The 19,232-nt window shown below is 35.8% G+C and overlaps 1 protein-coding gene across 3 annotated transcripts; it reads right to left on the reverse strand.

The window, feature by feature from the left end:
- Positions 1–124: 124 nt before the first annotated feature.
- On the reverse strand, positions 125–14,608 carry LOC138327379 (major facilitator superfamily domain-containing protein 9-like). 3 transcript variants are annotated; one of them, XM_069273449.1, is made up of 8 exons: positions 14,331–14,608; positions 12,824–12,898; positions 11,635–11,678; positions 10,238–10,367; positions 9,528–9,737; positions 6,929–9,236; positions 5,949–6,036; positions 5,542–5,584 (listed from the first exon to the last, which is right to left on the reverse strand). In XM_069273449.1, exons 4-6 carry the CDS (start codon positions 10,347–10,349, stop codon positions 8,575–8,577), a joined length of 984 nt encoding a protein of 327 aa, XP_069129550.1. In that variant the 5' UTR covers positions 10,350–10,367; positions 11,635–11,678; positions 12,824–12,898; positions 14,331–14,608; the 3' UTR covers positions 5,542–5,584; positions 5,949–6,036; positions 6,929–8,574. The 3 variants fall into 3 exon arrangements, with proteins under 3 accessions (XP_069129535.1, XP_069129550.1, XP_069129541.1); XM_069273440.1 differs by having other exon boundaries at positions 12,811–12,898; positions 14,331–14,602; XM_069273434.1 differs by lacking the exons at positions 9,528–9,737; positions 10,238–10,367; positions 11,635–11,678; positions 12,824–12,898; positions 14,331–14,608 and adding exons at positions 125–3,925; positions 4,331–4,540; positions 4,821–4,950 and having other exon boundaries at positions 5,541–5,584; positions 6,929–8,578.
- Between the last annotated feature and the right edge of the window lie 4,624 nt (positions 14,609–19,232).

Here is a 19,232-nt window from a genome sequence, read left to right on the forward strand (position 1 = left end):
TCATGTCAACAGTAGTATACATGCAGATAGGTGTTTTACCTGTTTCTTCTGAGCTACCACATATTTTTATTTCTACGTAATTTGTTAACATTCTAAACTTTACCACAAACAACAAAGGACAAGATTTCTTTAAAAATAAATTATTTTAATAACATTTCATAATTTCTATCACAATTTATATAATGGCAATGTCCATTGTATATACATGTGTATATATAAACATTAAAATATAATATTCTCTTTAGTCTATTTACAGAAATACTCATGTGTGCTAATCTAGGAGTCAACATATACACAATTCCACAACCTTATATAACCAGGAATAATATCCGGGTAATACATATTTTATACTATAACAACATTGAGGACATAACTTGGACGTACCAGTAATTATATCACACTGTATCCATACAACTTTATTATACAGTATGAACACATCTAAAATTTTAACTCTATTTCCAGGACAACCTCGGAAACTTTTTTTATTTGTTTATTTTTTATTTTTTATTAGCTCACCTGGCCCAAAGGGCCGGTGAGCTTGTGTCATGGCGCGGCGTCCATCGTCCGTCGGCGTCCGTCGGCGTCCGTCAACATTTCCTTTAAATCGCTACTAGTCATAGAGTTCTGCATGGATTGTAACCAAATTTGGCCACAAACATCCTTGGGGGAAGGGGAACAGAACTTGTATAAATTTTGTCTCTGACCCCCCAGGGGCAGGAGGGGTGGGGCCTAATAGGGGAAATAGAGGTAAATCCTTTAAATCGCTACTAGTCATAGAGTTCTGCATGGATTGTAACCAAATTTGGCCACAAACATCCTTGGGGGAAGGGGAACAGAACTTGTATAAATTTTGGCTCTGATCCACCGGGGGCAGGAGGGGCGTGACCCAATAGGGGAAATAGAGGTAAATCCTATAAATCGCTACTTGTCCTAGAGTTCTGCATGGAATGTAACCAAATTTGGCCACAAACATCCTTGGGGGAAGGGGAACAGAACTTGTATAAATTTTGGCTCTGACCCCCGGGGCAGGAGGGGTGGGGCCCAATAGGGGAAATAGAGGTAAATCCTTTAAATCACTACTAGTCATAGAGTTCTGCACGGATTGTAACCAAATTTGGCCACAAACATCCTTGGTGGAAGGGGAACAGAACTTGTATAAATTTTGGCTCTGACCCCCCCAGGGGCAGGAGAGGCGGGGCCCAATAGGGGAAATAGAGGTAAATCCTATAAATCGCTACTTGTCCTAGAGTTCTGCTTGGATTGTGACTAAATTTGGCCACAAACATCCTTGGGGGAAGGGGAACAGAACTTGTGTAAATTTTGGCTCTGACCCCCTGGGGCAGGAGGGGTGGAGCCCAATAGGGGATTTAGAGGTAAATATTCAAATTCCTTCAGAAAAGAAACAATGAACCTGTATTCAGAACATTACTTGGCATTGCAAACCAGGTGAGCGATACAGGCCCTCTGGGCCTCTTGGTTTTTTTTTTACGTCCTACTAACAGCCAGGGTCATGTAAGGACGTGCCAGGTTTGTTGGTGGAGGAAAGCCGGAGTACCTGGAGAAAAACCACCGACCAGCGGTCAGTACCTGGCAACTGCCCCACATGGGATTCGAAACCGTATCCCAGAGGTGGAGGGCTTGTGGTAATATGTCGGGGCATCTTAACCACTCGGCCACCGCGGCCCTTACCCGGAAACCCAGGCTGATTAACATGAGTAAGCAACGATGTCACCATTTTCATAAAAACCTGATAAGAGAACGAGCTGATATGTTGATAACAAATTATTAAAATGGTTTATTGTTAAGAGAAAGCACTTAATTGATAAAATACAAAAATAGCTGTTCAATTGGTTTTGGTCAGTCATGGTCAGAACATCTTGATAGAGCAGGTATACAATACATTAAATACAGCTCATAATACAATTCATCGTCCGAGACTCGTGGTTGACTGCACTATCCTACGCTACATGTAGTGCAGTGCAGTCAGGCGTGGATCTCCGACATTACCAGTAAATACAATTTAAATATACATATTTACACATTACCTGTACATATCAGCATTTACATTGATGAAATATTGAGGTATATATTAACTTTTTAATAAATACTTGTAGTAAAGACAGACAACACAAAACATGCTAAGGAATGATAGCATAAAATTTCTCAGTTTTTTGAGATCAGGACAAAACAATATACATATTGCACATTTAAGAGAAAACGTGATGCTCTATAAGTTGTAATGGCGAATACATCTAATTGATGCAACACTTTACCCATGAAGACATTTCCTTACTTTCCATTTACAAATTAATGCACAGCCTTCATTGGATGGGAACATTATTGCAATAATCCAATTCGAAACAGTGTCACTTGTATCTTCCCATATGATTTTAATTTCCACAAGCAAGACCAGTATCACTTGAGATAGTTTGGGATTTCACTATACAGGTCATGCACATTAGGTACCGTAATTGGGTATCATGTGAAGTTTGAGTTTAGTCAATCGTGGTAACCTTGAGTTATCGATACTAGGAAACCTCTGAGGATACTGCTGTTATCGCTTACTTAATGATATAATACAAACGTATTGTACTTACATGCATTATGTTGCTTACTCTGTTCAGGCAATACATAAAACGGCTCTAGCATGTTAACTCACAGAAAGATATTAAATAGTATAAACATGTCTATCAACTTTTTCATCCATGAATTAATATCGTGACTGGAATGGTTTATTATGAAATCACTAAGGTTTAGTACATGTAATAATACCAGAAAATACCTAAGCTTGTAGGAACAAAAATAAAATGAGTAAAACATTACTAATACAGAAACATCTTGTTAGCTTAAGTTAGCATGACTGGTTTAAAAACATAAACTAAACATTCCTTCAAAAACACAGTAGAATAGATTTTGAATAAAAAAATGTAAAGATCAATTGATACAACAGTCTCATATACTTATTACGTACTTAACCTTCAACTAGTAAAAGTAAATCCATGTAGACATGTATCGTTACACCTGACTGATCTCCATCACATCTACCGGTATACATTAATAATAAATGAATAACCTAAAAATAACCATTAACATCTGTTGAATTTATATGAGGAAATCATAAATAAATTTGAAACAAGATCATGATAAAATGGTTTTAAGACACCATATAAAAGAATACTATCATGTTCATTTTAATGATTATTGCTATGTTATTCCTGTTTAGGCCTGTTTTGTTCTCCACAATTTCTCCATTTTATCCCCATAATCAGTACCGCCAGAGCTGCCATTCCGGCCCCAACTATAGGGGGACCATTAGGGCTAATCTCAAGTAGAATACCCGACAACAGAGGAGCAAACATCCTAGCAATAGACATAATACTCTGACTGAGGCCTATTAGGGCCCCGATTTCTTTCTTACCTCCCCTTGATATCAAAATACTTGTACCTACTACTCTCAAGTTCATGGAAGTAAAACTCAGCGGTATGAGGAGAAACACGTACCACCAAAAGGTTGAAGTAAAGACAAAGAAAATCATTGTTAGAGTCATTAGTATTGCAAGGTGTTTGTACAAACGCATGTCATTCTGGTAATATTTAGAGATAACTCCAGAAAATAAGCCACACATGGCTGATATAACACCACTGTAGGATATAAGATAACCTAAGCCTAAAGGAGACATGTCAAATTTCTCTCGTAACATTAACGAAAAATTACTTCTAAATAAGAGCAGGGATAACCCTAAACAAAACCTTGCTAAAAATAAATCCCAAAATACTGACCAGTTCAGAGACTTGAACTGAAAAATCTTTTTTGGACTGAAGTTGAATTCATCAGACCCAAGTTTCTGGAGGGAGGTAGACGATTCGTCCCTGTCAAGGCCATGTGACTTTGATTTGACGTCGGGAAAACAGCACCACACCAGCACTGGAAGAAAAGGAAAGAGTAAAATATAAAACCTTGACATGTACAGGTATGTAAAAATCAACATATTATTGTACATATATGACTCAAAGTCTTATTCCAATAGAAGACATTTTTAGTTACACATCCATTGAGTTAATGTATCAAGATATTTTTATTCCAAGCCTAACTCGATTTGTCCTCTTTTACCAAGAATATAACTTCTGATCACTCGATTTGCAGAAGCTCTTCCATCTATAAGAGTGCAAATTGAGGTGACCTAAGGTTGCATTGGAAAAACGGCTTAATATTATATTAACTATATTAATATTACTTACACCAATTCTAACAAAGTTCCGGTGGAAATACAGGAATCTAAAACTGTATCCAGCCAAATTTTCTCCTATCATAACTAATCTTGATACATACCTCCATTTAGCATGAAGATAGCCCCACACAATAATGTTACACTATGGAAGCCTCCGGCCATTTCCACAATGTGACCACTGACCACTGGTCCAAGTATAAACCCAATGCTGGACACCGAGTTAAATTGACCGTGAACAGCAGATTGTTTGTCGGGTGGTAACATGTCTGCTAGTAGGGATTTGGATATGCTTTGGCTATGTTTAAAGATACCTGTCAACAAACAATTCATTGTATATTAAGCACTTAGTAATGAGAACAATCTTCATTAACCTTCCTAACATTTACAACAATCTCAAAATGGCAAAATGAAATGATTTCATTTTGTTTGAAAAATTTCTTATACGTAAGAATCTCAGAAGATCAGAAAAAGGTAGATTCACATTGCTGTTCACAGTAGTTTTGCAGCATATGTAATGTTGTTTTTTTTCCACACATAATTAAAGTTACAGTGACCTGCCAGTACCTTGACATACTGCTCACTCCAACATACCTAATGGAATACGAGTCAGGAAAAGGGCAATCAAAGATGTGGAAAACCCCAAAGACATGTAACCACACGCTGTGAAGAACAGAGACCAGAGAAGGCAGTACTTTCTCCCTGATACATCACTCCAGCGTCCCTGTTAAAGAAAATCAACTTGTCAGCAAACTGGAACTTGTCTTAAGGTATTTGCAATAAATTTATACTTTACAGACACAAATATGAGCTAGGTTAATAGCCTCTACCTATCTCTCCTCTCATCTCTTCCCTACAGAGTTACCCATCTCTCCTCCTATCTCCCTCTGATATCTCCTCTACCCATCTCTCCTATGATATCTAAGGAGACACCTCTATCAATCTCTCCTGCGATATCTCTTCTATCTCTCCTCTCATCTCTCCTCCTATGTCCCCTCTGATTTCTCCACTACCCATCTCTGATATCTAAGGAGACTCTTCTACCCGTCTCTCCAATGAGCTCTCCTTTAACAATCTCTCTTCCAATCTTTTCTATCCATCTCTCCTCTTCTAATCTCTTCTCTGATCTCTCCTCTGATATCTCCTTCACCAATCTCTCCTCCAATCTCTCATCTATCCATTTCTCCTCTGATCTCACCTCTACTAATCTCCCCTTTGATCTCCCCTCCGATCTCTCCTCTACCCATCTCTAATTTCCTACACAAACATATACACATATATATATATATACTTGATAATACATGACATACATACCACCAATGGACTGGAAAACAGTTGAATGCAGCCATATACTGAACCTATCAAATACAAAATCAGGCCAACATTTGAAATGGTCTCTACACATTCTTCAGGCTAAAAGCTGGTGACTGGTATGATATATTCATTTCCTTTAAATACATGTACATAATTCACTATAAACTGGAATGTGCAAAATTAACCGTCAAAGTGTTGGAATTTTTTTCTTAAAAATATTTCATCAAATATTAGCATTACAAAATTTGTGTGACAACAATGTATGTCTGCAATATGAATTGATTAATTTACAACTGTGTTAATGTAGAATAGAATGAGCTCAAGAAGAACCCCGATTCAAGAGGGCTGGTGATCAAATGTAGGATTTATATAAACATGTTTCATTTTTCAGTAAGTATATATACTCACCAATAAAACCGGCCATTGTTGGGGACGCCCCTAAATCTCTGGCATGATTACTGATCAGGGGAATCACCATACTCACTCCAAAAAAATCCTGTAAATGACAGATCCTAAATGTCAGTATGAATGAAGACTAGATCATATCATTGTTCAATCTCTCCAACTTTGGTACATTGCTCATGCTGGGTGGACTGCAATGAATTCTAGGAGAAATGGTCAAACATTGTTTCCTTGGACTGATCCATTTAAATACCACATGGACATTTTAATAACTTTGAACCCTTTGGTTCATCTGAGTTAATATCACTGTTGTTATATCCACCCAGGACTATATGCCATAGCAAAACTGCATGAAGGCTGTGTCCGCACAGTGCAATAACAGATGGGAGAGATAGTTTAGATAGTTTGGATCTATGATGTACAAAATTGAATATAAAGTTATGAATCATACACTATTGGCGTTTAAGTTGGATGTGTCACTCTCTGTACACTGTAGGCCTGTGATCAGTCAGTTTTTGCCTCTTGAAATAATGCCTTCAATGAATGATGATACGACAATAGTTCTGGGGCGGATCACAATGCGCTTTGTCGGAAATGTACCAATAGGTAAATGTTACACCATGATACGATATGACTTATACTACAGTATGTATGTCGTATTGCAATAAACCTGTAGCGGAGGATGTGTCAGGTCTACAGAAGGTGTACTGGGACCTAACCAGTAGTCGTGAAGGAACAGAACTAGTCGTGATTTAGGTCAAAAGGAAAAAAATAATTGTTTGCGTCAACAAAACACCATCATGATGTATTTGTCAACAGCTTCAGACATTCGGAAATATGGACACACATTATAATATGCACACAATGTCACGACTACTGTTCTGTCACGTCTGCTAGTTAAGTCCCAGTAACGTTAGTTTTAAAACTAACAGTAGTTAACTAGTACGTTAGACTACAGTACAGTACATCAGTAAGCTTAGCCTTACCAGAAACCCAGATATGTAGATCGCCTTTGTTGGATCCATAAATCGCCACCATTTCATTTCTTTAGTTACCCTAGACATTGATAATCTGTATAATATTATAAATGTATTCAATTATAGTGTTGAAAATGCGTTTAGTAGAGTTCACCGGTCTACTTTCTGTTTCGTGTCGTGTCTTCTTTCCGTTTCCGGTTTGTAGGAGTTATTCCCCTTCCCCTATATCACTATTCTATGTTCATTAGACCAAAAAAAAGTTTGTTTAGGGTTACATTGGCAACAAAAATAGGGTCGGAAGGTTGGGGGATTTTTTTAGTGTCTTTTACTGTAAAATAATGGTCGGAACCGGAGTCTGATAACTTAAAAAAAATTTCTTACAGAAGTGGGAAAAAAATTAGGTGTGGGGGTAAAAATTAGGGTCGGTCAGGTAACTCTAAACAGACTTATATTTTTTTGGCCTTATCTACTCCGTTAACTCCTTTTCGGAGTAGATAATGAACATCAAATTTTAATTACATTGTTAAAGAAGTCACATCCTACCATTTTTTCATATGCTATTTTTAAATAAATCTAACCTAGATTTTGACCTTTGACTTAATTAGCACATCATTTAAGATTAAAAGTTTATTTGGGCTCTAATTCCATTCACTTCTACATGTAGCTTTACATGGTGGGCAGCATACAGGCCTCTTGTATTACTGTTGACATCATTTCAATGATTCTCCTCATTTATCTTTTTAAGACGGATAAAGTTGTATTTTCACATTTCATGAACCCTTCAACCACCACTTTTTATACATCTTGTATTTAATTTGCAAAAAAAGGTTTGAACTCTATATATTACCAGATAAATTTTTTGTTTGTTCATGTTTATTTATGGAAATTCTATTAGAAAATACATTTATACCAGAACTCACATCTTATTTTGACAAAATGAATTTTATTTAAATATATATAAAGAATAATACTAAACTATAAATCAAAATATTACTCTGCATGTCTTAATTCATGCAAATAGCATATATAAAAAAACATACATTCACAATCTCAATCACAGTTTATACACCTTCTGAAATGATGTCATTAAAATTATGTAAATAAATATTTTAACATTCAACATTTTTGATAAAAATAATGCCCTTTTCATATGAACATCAATTAAAACAATATGTAAAGCCCTTCTATCTAAATAACTTCCACTGTTGCTCAATTCTTTCAATGATTTATTATTATATCTACTGAGAGTTTAGGTCTTCCAGTACTAATAGATATGTGCATATATATATATATACATGTGTATAAAAAAATAAAAATCAACGACCTGTGTATATATATATAAAAATTAGCATATAATGACTATCTAGTCCATGTCAATTAATTCAATTTTAGAACTATTTTTTTTTTAAATTGATCATAGTTTATAAGAAATTCAATATCTGAGAACATGACCCTGAAGCATTAATGAAATTTTGAGACTAGTAACTTCAACACTAATAAAATGCAAAATATTTGAAAATAAAATTATCAAATTCTATTTCATGTATATAACATACAATGACAATGAAATTTGTTTTGAAGTGTTGATGAGCATTTCAAAATGTATACCATATATTATAACATGATAACTCTTGAGGAGCACTGTACATCCTATGTCATGATTGGTGTAGTTTTAATTGTGGTCTAAGGGAGACAATTATAACAGCTACAGCGGTCATCATGGATCCTAAAAATGATGGACCAGAAGAACTGACCTCCATGGCCATACCTGAAAGAAGGGGAGATAACATACGAGCCACAGACATTACTGTGTCCCCCAGCCCTAATACAGCCCCTACACCCCCAGTACCACCCCGGGCAGACAGCAGACTAGCACTGGCCACTCGAAGGTTAGTTGTCACAAAGCTGAGCAATGCCAGCACTAACACATATGTCCATAGGTCCACAACTAGTGTTAGAGCTACTAACGTCATAAATAACATGTATAACATGTGTTTATAAAGCCGGTAGTTGTCTTTGTATTGACCAGCTATCCAGCCAGACACAAAACCACATAGAGCTGATACTACCGCCGTATAGGATGTCAAGTAACTCATTTCTTGTTTGGTTGTACCAAACCTGTCCCTGAAGATCATGTCCGAGTTACTGCGGAACAACATCACGGAGAATCCAGCGAAGAAATTCACAAGAAAGACATCCCAGAGGTTTGTCCAGTTAAGATGTTTAAACGATTTAATAACACTTGTAAAGCTGTTGTTGTTTTGTGAAGACTTCTTCTTCACCAGACCAGAAGATGGTAAAAAGATCCACATCAGTACTGAATCCAAAATAAGACACATTTGAAGATTATATATGTTGAACTTCCAAATGATTCTTACAAAATTTTGTGTAAAACTAGATAGAAAACCTAATTTTTTATGTGTGAAATACCAATGAATTGAAAAGATAAATGACATAAGAACCTGATAAATTAGTACAGTACATGTAAAATCAAATACATGGATTAGTTGAATTTAAAATAGTTGAATGGAGTCAAATAAGACACATGTACTAGTGGAATTAAGTGAAATGTAATGGGATGGATTAAGTATGACTAATATTTACACACCAGCATTCAATATGAATATAGAGCCACAGAGACTGCTGACCATGTAGAATCCTCCCTCATGTTTGATGATGGTGCTGCTGACCAGTGGTCCGAGGATGAAGCCAATACTGGACACAGAGTTGAACTGACCATACACTCGGCAGCGCTGGTCCTCGGGTGTGATGTCGGACAACATTGACCTTGATATACTCTGACTTTGTTTAGACATACCTGAAGGACAAATGATACAAGGCTGTATCTGTCATCTCTTGTACTTTTATATGGGACTTTTAATGATGATATCAAATGAAAAAACAATGCAAATATTTTACTTTTCAAAATAATGAAATTAACCATCAAAAGCTAATACGCTAATATACAGTTATATTAGACCTTTAGTGTAAATTTACATACCGGTACCATAAATCTGGATATTTTGGTGTTGGGTGACTGTTGACCATACATTACTAAATGAAAGAGGTTTTTTTTGGAAAAAAGCATGTACCTTTGAAATATTTAGATAGTAAGGGCAGATGAATATCCGTTTAAAACCCTGAATACATGTATTAGAAATATCATCAGTAAGAAAATTGTTTTAATATCAGCATTGGTTTTAAAAGAACAGAAAAGCTTTGATGTTGGAGGAACCAAGACACCCAATGAAGGTGAATTGCAGCATACCACCCTGACCTATCACTCAGATCCGGTCTGTAGTTGACGTCTAGACGTACCTGTGATCATCCTGGAGAGGATCAGCACAGTCAATGTGAAGGAGAACCCCATTGTCAGGTAGCCAACAGCTGACAGAAGGAGGCAAGGTATGAGGCAGGCTCTACGACCCATAACGTCACTCCATCTTCCCTATACATAGGAGTTAGATTAAAATTCCTATTAGTCATGCACGCACAAAAATGTTTGTAATGGATTCAAAATCATAGTACTGTAACCACTTGAATGATAAATGATTTTAATAATTTAAAATGTGCAATACATTCATATGATATACCTTCGAACCTTTCTGTCAGAATTTACCGTAGCATATAGCAAATATTCCAGATAGCATGCCAATGTTGGCCCTATTATTGGCCTCATGCTGGCAGTTGACATTGGTTGTTGATTTGCAAATCAGCCCATTGTCAGTTCAGTGTTGGCCAAATGTTAGCATGTCGGCTTGTGAATGTTAGGCCAACATTGGCCCTATGAAGTATTGGCCCAGCATTGGCCCAATTCTGCTTGCCCAATGCTAGCTGGTCTAATGTTTATTTGTCTGATCCATTGCATTGATGCTAAATATCAGCATTAATTAATTTTAAGCTTAATAAAGTTAATTATTATCTCACTCAATCTTTTTTTATCTGGAAGTAAAATGAAAAGCTTAAACTTTTAACTGGTGGTTATGGTGTAAAGCAAATAACTGAAGAAAAGTACCAATTTGTCTGTTCCTGTTTTTGTTAGAGTAAAATACTTTTTTTCAGCGTTGGAGCATCTTTAATATATTCTTTAAAAGCTCAAATTCTTCTATATACATATATTTGTCAAAAAGACATATGAAAAATCCCCAAAACCATATTAATCAAATGATGAAATAATCCATTACGATATTATTTTAAAATTATCAAAAATGTGAGCATAGAAAAATTAAACTATTAGATATGGATGTAGTGTATTTTTCTTACTTCAAAAACATTAAAAAAAAATGTTTAAAAAAGAAAGCATTCTAAAGATTAAAGAAAAGGTGATTATTTTCTTTATATCAAAATTTTTGTGGTTTTAACTAAAAACTGAAAAGTCCTTGGTACATTATGTTTCCCAAATCTGTGTTAAGATTGTTGGTGTATGTAGTCATAATAGATTACTATAATTCACATGGATAGGAAAAAGAAATAACACCAATAAGTCTGTATAACTTGTGCCCTACAGTATATTTTTCAGAATGTCAGTTATGGAAAATGTCAACCTCTCAAAAAGAATTCCAGCCAATGCAATGGCACAAAGATAATTATTTTACAGTTTAATCTAATTTGGATCTCCATTTTCTTGGACATTCTCTTCCTCCCTCGATCTCCAGATGTGTGAATCTTGGCTTTTATGATGCCATTCTGTTATTATAGTATATACATATACTTACTACTGTGGGACTTGAGATCAGCTGCAAAGCACCATACACGGACCCTGATTTGGAAAAAATAATTAACAGGTATATTGTTTACTGCAATTTTTGGATAAAAATATGATATATAAACTGTATATAAATACATATAGATATGATAAAATTGATGATAAATTCTTTAAAGGGACAATTCAGTCTAAGAGAACATCAAAATTTGTACATATATCGGACAAACCCGGTTTTAATGGAAATTAGATCAGTCGGTTTTACTGTGATATGCCAGAAAAGCCTACGGTGGTGAAATGCGTGTGAAATGATCAAACTCACTCGCTGTCCGCCATTACACATTGTGGTCGAACACTTGTATGCTGAACCCTGTCCCTTGCTCGTAGAGTAAAGCAACTTTTGTCTAGAACTGCTCAAATCGCTCTGACAGTAGTGTGTTTACCTTTTTAGGTGAATTGTCTTGCCTAAAAATCATTTTTTCACCTCCTCGGTATTTATGTAGCACATTTGTTTAAGGTGCGTGTCTTAGGCTCGGGTATGGGTACAGCGTATATATTGTACCTGCTGAATCGTATTGATCAACGATTTGTAATTACAACGGTATCAATTAAAATACTAAACAATGACGTGGAATTTGTCAATATTTTGTGTTATGTGTTTCATAAGAAATATAGAACAATACATTTAGGCCATATTTTGCTTCTTGGTTATGTAAGAAATTAGTCTGAGTGAATTGTCCCTTTAATATCTACCCCTAGTAAACTGTGTTGTGGTTCAACATTGTCATTACAGCTGTTTGATTTTATTCACACAAATGTACATGAATTTAAACAAGTTATCTTTTGGTCTACTTGAAGCAAGAGATCATATCAAACTTAAATTGTATATATATATATATATATATATGAACATTTATTCTTTTCCTCATGTCAACTGGCTTAATAGGACCTTGACCAAATCTCTGACAAAAATGACAATGCACTTTTAATATTTACCTGTGATGTACCAGGATAGCTTCATTAGCTATACCAGATGTCTGCATCACGTTAAATATCTTAAGTTACTAATTATGTTAAATAAGCTTTTTCTTGGCATTCTCACGATATTTATTTCACATATTGCATTCACTGATTAGTGTTCTTAGCTATGTTATAACAGTGTAGGCCTAGAAAAATGTTTTATGTTTACCAACAAAACCTGCCATGGTTGGAGAAGCTCCAAGTTCGCGAGCATGAGTTCCAATCTGCGATACTATCATACTGACGCCAAACAGGTCCTACAAGAAATACATACAATTAATAAGTTACCCAAAGACAACTTTCCAAAGGCCTGAGCAGCTAACTACATAATGTTGACTTTACTGTAAAACATATTCTTCTTCTTCTTCCATGTATAGGTTTGACTCTTCAAAGAGTGTTATACTCTTTGGCATGCGACTGGCAAAGGCTACAAAGCCACAGTAGGTAGATGTATTTACAATTAAAAGATAAATTCATCAGGTGCTTCATATCGCTTCAAACAAGGTTCGTGGTATCCTGCCCAGTTTGTTGCAAAAAACCGTCAAGACTGTTTGCTTCGGCAGATGATTTCGGAAGTCTGTTCCAGTCTCTGATGGTTTTAGGGAAGAATGATGTTTTGTAGACATGGCATGTCCTCCCCTAGTTCTAAGATCACTCTGTACAAGATAGTGCTGTGGTGGAATAGCTACTAATTGGTGGTAAATCTTGTACATCAATATAAGTCGAATCTTAGCCCTCCTGATTACTAGTGATTTCCCGTCCAGCTGCTTTAGCAATGATGCTATCCACGACTCTCTATTTGTGTAGTTTAAATTCTGGTGGTAAATCTATCCGCTCTACATTGGACTGATTCCAGCTGATTAATTTGGATGGTTGTCGTAGGGTCCCACACTGACGAAGCATATTCAAGTGTTGGCTTTACCAGCGTTTGATAGGCTCTGGATCTTGCTGATGTTTAACATCCCCTCATGTTGCGACAAAGGAGTCTGATGGTTCTGTTTGCCTTGGAAGTTACCATGTTGATATATGTGTGTTCCATTTAAGGTCTTTGCTGACTGTAACTCGATCCCAAGTACTTACTGGATTCTACTTCCTCTAGAACATGGCCATGGAAGGTATAGTTGGTCTTGATTGGTTTCCTTCTCCAGGTAATACTCAACACCACACATTTGTGTGCGTTGAAAACCATCTGCCCTTGCATCTTCTTCGAACTTGATCTCGATATAGGAGGCTGTCGTTAGCGAAAAGCTTGACTTTGGAGCATGTTGCCTGTGGTAGATCGTTTACAAAGGTTAGAAATAGCAGCATATCGTTGTTGATATACAGCCATCATACCTTGGCCGTTTTCGATTATGCGGTTTGACTGGTTGGACCTAGTTGTTCGTTTATGAATTAAAGACGAACCTGGTGATTTCATATTGTTTTCAGAGCTTTGACAAAGCTCTCACAGGCCTGTATCATAAACTGCAGGTCCGTCAAGATTTTTACTTGAAATAATGACTTTTAAAAACGTTCGAATAAACGAAAACGGCCTAACCAGTTAGTCTTACCTGCTTACTCCATAGAAAGATATGAAATGTTTCATATTTAAAATAAGACAAATTCCTCATATCGTGCATACTCTCTATATAATCTAACTACACAGTGACTAGTCATAAAGTACCATAAGAGGTAATAAACGATACATACCAAAAAACCCGACACGTATAGTATTGTTGTTACGTCCATTCTCAATCCATTTTCTACTTTCTCTTTGCTCTCCACCTCCGGTCTACATTTCTCTTTGAGGAGTTATCTACCCTTGACTATAGTATTAGGTAGTGACTCTTATCCAACGTTTTTGCATCGTTGTATTGTCCTTACACTATCAGACTGTCCATGGTTAGGCCTAAGTCTTATGTTGTGGTTTCAGACTACCATATTTGTCCTTTGTTATTTTGTGGTGTTGTAGACTTTGGCGTTTGTCCATTGTTATGTCCATTGCTATATTATAGTTTTAGACTATGACGTACATTTGTCCATTGTTATATTGTGGTTTCAGATTGTGTCTTGTGTCCGTTAACGTTGTTATATTGTAGTTTCAGACTATGTCATTTGTCCATTGTTATATTGTCTTTTCAGACTATGACATTTGTCCATTGTTATATTGTCTTTTCAGACTATGACATTTGTCCATTGTTATATTGTGCTTTCAGATTGTGTCTTGTGTCCGTTGTTATATTGTGGTTTCAGACTATGACGTTTGTCCCTTGTTATATTGTCTTTTCAGACTATGACATTTGTCCATTGTCATTTGTCCCTTGTTATATTGTCTTTTCAGACTATGACATTTGTCCATTGTTATATTGTGCTTTCAGATTGTGTCTTGTGTCCGTTGTTATATTGTGGTTTCAGACTATGACGTTTGTCCATTGTTATATTGTGGTTTCAGATTGTGTCTTGTGTCCGTTGTTAAATTGTGGTTTCAGACTATGACGTTTGTCCATTGTTATATTGTCCTTTCAGACTATGACGTTTGTCCATTGTTACTATTGTCATTTCAGACTATTACGTTTGTCCGATGTTATATTGTCCTTTCAGACTATGACGTTTGTCCATTGTTATATTGTCCATGGTTTCAGACTGTGACATTTGTCCATTGTTACTGACAGTATATTGTCCTTTTATACTATAACGTTTGTCCATTGTTATATTGTGGTTTCAGACTGTGACGTTTGTCCTTGTTATATTGTGGTTTCAGACTTTGACGTTTGTCCATTGTTACTGACAGTATATTGTCCTTTTATCTATAACGTTTGTCCATTGTTATATTGTGGTTTCAGACTGTGACATTTGTCCATTGTGATATTGTGGTTTCAGACTGTGACATCTGTCCGTTGTGATATTGTGGTTTCAGACTGTGACATCTGTCCGTTGTGATATTGTGGTTTCAGACTATGACGTTTGTCCCTTGTTATATTGTCCTTTCAGACTATGACGTTTGTCCATTGTTATTGTTTTCAGACATGGTTTGTCCTTGTTATTTATTTCAGACTATGACCTTTGTCCATTGTTATATTGGTTTCAGACTATGACCTTTGTCCATTGTTATATTGGTTTCAGACTGTGATGTTTGTCCATTGTTATATTGTGGTTTCAGACTATGACGTTTGTCCATTGTGATATTGTGGTTTCAGACTATGACGTTTGTCCGTTGTTACATTGTCCTTTCAGACTATGACGTTTGTCCATTGTTACTATTGTCCTTTCAGACTATGACGTTTGTCCATTGTTACTATTGTCATTTCAGACTATGACGTTTGTCCGATGTTATATTGTCATTTCAGACTATGACGTTTGTCCGATGTTATATTGTCCTTTCAGACTATGACGTTTGTCCATTGTTACTATTGTCATTTCAGACTATGACGTTTGTCCATTGTTACTATTGTCCTTTCAGACTATGGCATTTGTCCATTGTTACTATTGTCATTTCAGACTATTACGTTTGTCCGATGTTACATTGTCCTTTCAGACTATGACGTTTGTCCATTGTTACTATTGTCATTTTAGACTATTACGTTTGTCCATTGTTATATTGTCATTTCAGACTATGACGTTTGTCCATTGTTACTATTGTCATTTCAGACTATGACGTTTGTCCATTGTTACTATTGTCATTTCAGACTATTACGTTTGTCCGATGTTATATTGTCCTTTCAGACTATGACGTTTGTCCATTGTTATATTGTCCTTTCAGACTATGACATTTGTCCATTGTTACTATTGTCATTTCAGACTATTACGTTTGTCCGATGTTATATTGTCCTTTCAGACTATGACGTTTGTCCATTGTTACTATTGTCATTTTAGACTATTACGTTTGTCCGATGTTATATTGTCATTTCAGACTATGACGTTTGTCCATTGTTACTGACAGTATGTTGTCATTTCAGACCGTGACGTTTATCCATTGTTATATTGTGGATTCAGACTGTATCGTTTGTCCATTGTTATATCACGGTTTCAGACTGTGACGTTTGTCCATTATTATATTGTGATTTCAAACTGTGACCTTTTTTATATTGTGGTTACAGACCGTGACTTGTGTCCATTGGTATATTGTGGTTTCAGACTGTGACATTTGTCCATTGTGATATTGTAGTTTCAGACTATGACCCTTTTCTATTATTGTATATTGTGGTTTCAGACTGTGACATTTGTCCATTGTGATATTGTAGTTTCAGACTATGACCCTTTTCTATTATTGCATTGTGGTTTCAGACTATGACATTTGTCCATTGTGATATTGTGGTTTCAGACTGTATCGTGTGTCCATTGTTATATCACGGTTTCAGACTATGACATTTGTCCATTGTGATATTGTGGTTTCAGACTGTGACATTTGTCCATTGTGATATTGTGGTTTCAGGCTATGATCTTTTTATTTTGTTGTATTAAGGTTTCAGACTGTGACATTTGTCAATTCTGATATCGTGGTTTCAGACTGTGACATCTGTCCGTTGTGATATTGTGGTTTCAGACTATGACGTTTGTCTCTTGTTATATTGTGTTTTCAGACTATGACGTTTGTCCCTTGTTATATTGTGGTTTCAGACTTTGACGTTTGTCCATTGTTACTGACAATATATTGTCCTTTTATACTATAACGTTTGTCCATTGTTATATTGTGGTTTCAGACTGTGACATTTGTCCATTGTGATATTGTGGTTTCAGGCTATGACCTTTTTCTTTTGTTGTATTGTGGTTTCAGACTGTGACATTTGTCCATTGTGATATCGTGGTTTCAGACTTTGACATCTGTCCGTTGTGATATTGTGGTTTCAGACTATGACGTTTGTCCCTTGTTTATATTGTGGTTTCAGACTATGACGTTTGTCCATTGTTACTGACAGTATATTGTCCTTTTATACTATAACGTTTGTCCATTGTTATATTGGTTTCTGACTGTGATGTTTGTCCATTGTTATATCGTGGTTTCAGACTTTGACATCTGTCCGTTGTGATATTGTGGTTTCAGACAATGACGTTTGTCCCTTGTTATATTGTCCTTTCAGACTATGACGTTTGTCCATTGTTACTGACATTATGTTGTTTATTTCAGACTTTGACCTTTGTCCATTGTTATATTGGTTTCTGACTGTGATGTTTGTCCATTGTTATATTATGGTTTCAGATTGTGACATTTGTTCATTGTTATAATGAGATTTCAGACTATGTGTGATCTTTGTCTGTTGTTTTGATTGTGGTTTCAGACCGTGACGTTTATCCATTGTGATATTGTGGTTTCAGACTATGACGTTTGTCCGTTGTTATATTGTCCTTTCAGACTATGACGTTTGTCCATTGTTATATTGTCCTTTCAGACTATGACATTTGTCCATTGTTATATTGTCCTTTCAGACTATGACGTTTGTCCATTGTTACTATTGTCATTTCAGACTATTACGTTTGTCCGATGTTATATTGTCCTTTCAGACTATGACGTTTGTCCATTGTTATATTGTCCTTTCAGACTATGACGTTTGTCCATTGTTACTATTGTCATTTCAGACTATTACGTTTGTCCGATGTTATATTGTCCTTTCAGACTATGACGTTTGTCCATTGTTATATTGTCCTTTCAGACTATGACATTTGTCCATTGTTACTATTGTCATTTCAGACTATTACGTTTGTACGATGTTACATTGTCCTTTCAGACTATGACGTTTGTCCATTGTCACTATTGTCATTTTAGACTATTACGTTTGTCCGATGTTATATTATTATTTCAGACTATGACGTTTGTCCATTGTTACTGACATTATGTTGTTTATTTCAGACTATGACCTTTGTCCATTGTTATATTGGTTTCAGACTCTGACGTTTGTCCATTGTTATATTATGGTTTCAGACTGTGATATTTGTCCATTGTTATAATGAGATTTCAGACTATGTGTGACCTTTGTCTGTTGTTTTGGTTGTGGTTTCAGACTATGACGTTTATTCATTTTTATATTGTGAATTCAGACTGTATCGTTTGTCCATTGTTATATCACGGTTTCAGACTGTGACGTTTGTCCATTATTATATTGTGATTTCAAACTGTGACCTTTTTTATATTGTGGTTACAGACCGTGACTTGTGTCCATTGGTATATTGTGGTTTCAGACTGTGACATTTGCCCATTGTGATATTGTAGTTTCAGACTATGACCCTTTTCTATTATTGCATTGTGGTTTCAGAATGTGACATTTGCCCATTGTGATATTGTAGTTTCAGACTATGAACTTTTTTCTATTGTTGTATTGTGGTTTCAGACTATGATATTTGTCCATTGTGATATTGCAGTTTCAGACTATGACCTTTTTCTATTGTTGTATTGTGGTTTCAGACTGTGACATTTGTCCATTGTGATATTGTGGTTTCAGACTATGACATTTGTCCATTGTGATATTGTAGTTTTAGACTATGACCTTTTTCTATTGTTGTATTGTGGTTTCAGACTGTGGTTTTTGTCCATTGTGATATTGTGGTTTCAGACTGTGACATTGGTCGATTGTGATATTGTAGTTTTAGACTATGACCTTTTTCTATTGTTGTATTGTG

Source organism: Argopecten irradians, chromosome 1, assembly GCF_041381155.1.
Source record: "Argopecten irradians isolate NY chromosome 1, Ai_NY, whole genome shotgun sequence".
Classification (NCBI taxonomy): domain Eukaryota; kingdom Metazoa; phylum Mollusca; class Bivalvia; order Pectinida; family Pectinidae; genus Argopecten; species Argopecten irradians.

What these genes read in the sequence shown, in the direction of transcription:
- LOC138327379 (XM_069273434.1), bottom strand. Translation starts at nt 7,006, where the DNA reads ATGTCTAGGGTAACTAAAGAAATGAAATGGTGGCGATTTATGGATCCA. An exon ending in TCTACATATCTGGGTTTCTG is followed by an intron (nt 6,037 to 6,928) that starts GTAAGGCTAAGC and finishes TGTCATTTACAG; the next exon opens with GATTTTTTTGGAGTGAGTAT. An exon ending in CCTGACTCGTATTCCATTAG is followed by an intron (nt 4,541 to 4,820) that starts GTATGTTGGAGT and finishes GTTTGTTGACAG; the next exon opens with GTATCTTTAAACATAGCCAA.